This window comes from Amaranthus tricolor, chromosome 4 (genome assembly GCF_026212465.1).
Source record: "Amaranthus tricolor cultivar Red isolate AtriRed21 chromosome 4, ASM2621246v1, whole genome shotgun sequence".
Classification (NCBI taxonomy): Eukaryota; Viridiplantae; Streptophyta; class Magnoliopsida; order Caryophyllales; family Amaranthaceae; genus Amaranthus; species Amaranthus tricolor.
The window spans coordinates 22,510,133-22,515,698 of NC_080050.1; the positions used below are offsets into that span (position 1 = coordinate 22,510,133).

The following is a 5,566-nucleotide window of genomic DNA, read 5'->3' on the forward strand; positions in this document are numbered from 1 at the left end:
AGTATTGATTTTTTTAAAAATTATAAAAGTTAATATTAATAATTTTTATATTAAGATGAATCAAATAAGATTACATATAACTATATCTTAACTTATATATTAAAAATAAAATACAAATTAAAAGTGATAAGTAAACAGTATTAAAATAAATGGGACTAATAGGTAGAATAATAGTGAGTATATAACTAGATCCTATTAGGATACAATTATGAATATACTAAATCAAAATATATAACATTTTATTTGAATAAAAGGGTCATATGATTAGTTGTTTTTAAGTATTCTATTTTACTTTAACAAAAAATAGTCATTATGCATTGAAAGATTAATGATATTAATATGTTGAGTAAAGGAACCTAGTTATATTCTTGTATATTTTGCTTTATCGCGATATTTTATATGGTAGTATTGTGGTTTGGCAAAATGCTAGTGAAAGTATTATGTTAAGTTTTTTCCATTTAATAGCAATAAGGTTTTAATTTTACAAATTCCGTTAAAAAATATCAAATTTCCATTAACATCACGTAACTACAAAGTGCACTTGATTTAATGAATCATTGTATTTGTACTAATAATTCATCAAAAATGGGCGAGTTTGTACATCATATTCAAAAAAAAGTATGGGCGAGCCAAACACGTCTGTTTAAGGTTAGCAATTCGGTTGCGATACAGAAAATTACTCATAGGTAAGCTCTGCTTATTTTTTATATGTACATATCTTAATTTAAATTTTGTTTATTAGGAGTAATTATTAAAAAGATCCTTTTAAACTCCTTGTTACTTTCAATTTTCACATATTACAATTGCGTATTTGGGTAATCAAGAAAAAACAAACAATCATCTATATGTTCACACTTAAACTTATCCGCCAATTAGTATATTTTTATTTAGTTGAAAAACTTTATTTTATCGTATAAATGCTCATGTAGAGCCATTTATTTTATTATCTTACAAATATTATTAAAAATATGTGAGCAAATCACATATTTAAATTAACAATGTTCTTTTTATTGGTAAATTGTACTCTAAATAATAAAAACCTTTAAAAATAGTTATATATTTATTTTAAAAAAATAGTTTGCTCATGAATCCTCTTGTTAAGAAAAAGGCGGATAGCGTCAAATAAAGTGAACCTTCTAACACAGACAATGTTTTAAAAATTTAGACTTGTTGGTAGATTTTAAAAATAAGCCGCCTATAAATACCTCTTATAATCCAAAATTAAATAAATATAAACCTTTTGCTTTTAGTTTTTCCTTAAAAATTAGTTGTGGATTCATAATTATGATCACAATTTATGATCACTTTTAAAAATGGGTTGTTATTTTCATAGTTCAATTCTTTTTCAGGATTTAAGGAGAGGAGGGCCTACCCAATTGATCATAATAGCCAAATTGTACATAAAGACTACTTTTAACTGATATTGCACCAAGCTGTGATTAAGAAAAGAAAAGTAAGGAGCCAACAAGAAGAATCCAACTTTTTTTCCACCAGACATTTTCAAAATCATAAATCTAACATAATCTTTTTTGTATAACTACCCATTGATTATAATTAATTTGATCTAAAGTCATTTTCTATTTAATAAGATTATTAGTCTTAATCTTTTTTCTTTTTTTTTTCTGATAATAATTATTAGTCATATTTGTAAGGAAAATAGAGTTGCTTCCACTAATGTTTCCTCACATAGAAAGTGTTCCCTTATTGTGTGTTATGCTCTGCTAGCATTACTTCAGCTTTAAGAGACATTGTGACCCCAACACCCTCTCACTTTGACACCACCATCATCATTCATCACTGTTAATTTTTTTATTCAAAAATATTCTGTTGCTTTTATAAATATATAGCTGAACCACCCTATTAGAATATTAGCCTTTTAAAAACCCGCATGTTAGAGTTGTTCAAATGTGACTCGACCCAAAACCCCGAATCAAATAGATAATTATAAACCTGAATCATGTTATTTTTAAGGTCTACCAAAGTGACTACTCGAACTGAAGTTACTCCTAAACTGATTGATAAATGGAAATTGCAAGACTAAATCTGATTTGCGACCAATTTTATAACCGACATATTTCTATTAACTTAAATTACCCGAAACAGTGACAAAATCAATTTTTAATCAAACTTTTGTGAACTGAACCAATTTTTAATCGAACTGTTATAAATCCGAACCAATTATTAATTGAAAACAAGTCAAAACTCCATATATTTTATGATCAATTTAAGGTTTATCAAATTATTATTAATTATTGAAAATTTTCACCAAATTTATAACATCATTATCATCCCTAGTATATTCCGCCCATAGACAACTATGGTCAGAGTCTGGGGAGGGAAGAGAGATAGTAGCTCATACCCATTAGGAGAGTGCGGTCAAAGAGTCTCTCGGCTCAAAACGGGTCTTCAAAGAGAGAGCAACCTGCAACTATCCGAAAGCCTGCAACTAACACCCACGTTAACCTTGAATAGTAAACAACTAACTAAATATACACAACAAATAGAATACCTACAATTCACCAAATTTATAATGAATTTATTTAATCAAAGTATGAAGGTTTGAAAATTAATTTTCAGTATTGTAACATTGAAAAGAACTTTATCAATAAATTAACAAGAATCCCCATATAAAAGTATTAACATCAATTATAGAACATTACATTACAAAAAACAATTATCCTGTTATGGTAACATTTATTCATTCATTTATTTATTTAATTATTAAAATTATATTACCTTAATACCCTTTAACTTTTCAGTTGACCTTGACTCTCGGTAAAGGGGCTTTTTCTGAGCTTCTTAACCACCTTGCTTGGTCATTAAGTTAGTAACTTCCCTAACCCTAAAGTAACTACCCACTACCATCCATCATACCCATGATGATCTACTCTCTCCCAAAAATAACTCCCTCTCCACCATTATAAATAGAGGCAGCTAGCATCAATTAGCGGGCAGTTAAAAAAACCATACTGAAACTCCTCAAAAAACCCTACTCACGATCATCTTTATTAACCTACCCAAATACAAACAACTTCTACCCAGACATCCATATTCCTGCATTCAATTTATTATCGTTTATTCATTAATCTCACATCTCTGGTCTAACTTGAGCGTCGGAGGGGTTTTCCGGGACATCACCCCCCGGGCAAGACTAACGTGTTACGCTGCAGGAATACATGTCACTTTCATTCCGTTGATTGCTGATCTCGATAACACTTCCGCCTCAAGTATTCAAAGTGCCTCGCACTTCCTCGTTTCATAATCGAAACAGTTTGGCGCCGTCTGTGGGGATCTCATTGTAAAACTTGAACAAAAAGTCATGGCTCCCAAGAGAAATCCAACGCAAACCGCTACCGTGCACAACACAGATACAGATACTTTAGCGGGTCACGCTAACAATCAAGTTGTGACTCGCCGTGATCTGGACATGCTAGCACGAAACCTCACTGCTACTTTCTCCGAACAACTCCATGCCGTCATAAATCATAATAACCCCGCTCAACAGCGAATATTGGAAGACATGGCGGACCAGATAAAGAATCTGAAAGTACGGATCGAACCCCGCAATGAGATACCGAAATCCCACGAATCTCAGGATGGGAACTCAGGAATGTCACGTTCCAGCAAAAGAAATAAGAAAAGACAAGAGAGATCCAAGACCCATAGAAGCCTCAACATGAGTGATTCCCAAGACGGTGAATTCAAAACCGCCTCCCGAGATGCCCATACTTATCTGGAGAGCAAGAAGCAAAGGATATCCAAAAGCGTTCAATCATTGGTGGACAAAAGGAGGGAAGAAAGGAAGAAAGCGCAACTCACAGGATCTAGTCATCCCATCAGCCCCATCATAACACTGCGGAATGAGACTTGCAGGGGTATTCTTCCTTAAGATCCCAGGCCAATAAATTCCCTGCTGGCTCCTGAAGTACTGACTACCCCCAACCCGGCGAAAATAAAGATCCCGAATATGGCGGCCTTCGACGGAACATCATGCCCGGAGGAGCACTTGATGGCATACAAAAATTTGATGCTGTTGTACACTACCGATCCGACATTGTGGTGCAAATTCTTCCCAACTACTCTCACAGGAGTAGCCTTGACATGGTACACTTCCCTTCTACTGAGAAGTATCCATACTTTTGCCCAATTAGTGAGCAAATTCCTAGGTCACTTTATAGCATCCAGAAGGTAAGAAAAATCAAATTTCCACTTGCTCAACATAATGCAATTTAAAGAAATTCCATGAGGTGGTGCTGGAAGCAACAAATTTAGAAGAATCAGTCGCCTTAAATGCCCTAATCAATGGAATGAAGGCTTAAAAGATGAAGTTCCAGTTAGTCGAAAGTCAAGTGAAGACCTACGCGGAAGCCATGAAACAGTGTCAAAGCTATGTCACGGCCTCTGAGATATGTTAGGCACATGACCCCAAAAAGCGAAGGTCAGAGAAGAAGGATCCAATATCCTCCCATCAATCCTCATGAAATAAAGAGGCATCAAAGAGGAATGGAAAGTACATGCCACGTCGCCTGGAACCCTCATTAGATATGAAACCTCCACGATCCAGACATGTGTATGCCATGGAAGGGGAAACCAGGACACGAAACTTACTCGACGAAGGTAACGATCCGATGTTCAACAAGAACAGGAAAGACATATTCTTCGCCATCCGGGACGAGTTTCCAACTCCACCTCCTACTACCACCCCCTCTGATCGTCGCAACTACAATTTGTGGTGTGATTACCACAAAGAACATGGCCATACCTTCGCCCAATGTCGTGAACTCAAGCTAGCCGACGAGGGGAAGTTAACACGGTTCATCAATCGGAAAGACTATGGCACAAGAACCGACACTGAAAAAAGACCTTGGAACCCGAAATGCAGATCTCCCAGAAGAGATAAGGCTAGACGCGAAAGTTCCAACACTCAAGGAACTATCAACGTGATTTTCGGCGGCTACTCCGAAGAATACCCTACTATTTGCGCAGATAGAGACAGCGTTCATCCTCTGCTCAAAGATCCACCAAAAACCACATCAAATGGGCCCATCATGAGATTCGATGCTACTACTTCCCAGCCGTTGCAACAATCACATACTGATCCTTTAGTGGTTACAATCAAGATTTGGCAAATGAAGGTGAGGCGAGTATTGGTGGATACCGGAAGTACGGCAGATCTTATAATGATGGAATGCCTCAGGCAAATGAAGTTCAAAGAAAACCACTTGCAGCCCCTCGATAAACCCTTGATCGGGTTCGGAGGAAATCAAGTCATACCCCTGGGAAGAATCATACTCCTGTACGGGTGGGAGAGAGAGACAGAAGCAGAACAATGCCCATACGATTCACGATGGTGGATCTGACCTTCCCTTACAATGCCATTATGGGACTCCCACTCATCAACAAAATCAAAGCCGCAATCTTACCTCATCAACTTTTATTGTAATTTGAATAAGACGACGGACAAGTGGGTATTCTTAAAGGAGACCAGGTAACAGCCTGCCAATGCCTCATCAACACTTTGAAACGAAGAACTTCCGTCATCCCCTACAAAAGAGAAAGGGAAAAA

The 5,566-nt window shown here is 35.9% G+C and overlaps 1 protein-coding gene across 1 annotated transcript; it reads left to right on the top strand.

The window, feature by feature from the left end:
• The first annotated feature begins 4,514 nt into the window (after nt 1-4,514).
• LOC130810847 (uncharacterized) lies at nt 4,515-5,360 on the top strand. Its single transcript, XM_057676972.1, has one exon. It carries the CDS (start codon nt 4,515-4,517, stop codon nt 5,358-5,360), a length of 846 nt encoding a protein of 281 aa, XP_057532955.1.
• The last annotated feature ends 206 nt before the right edge of the window (nt 5,361-5,566 follow it).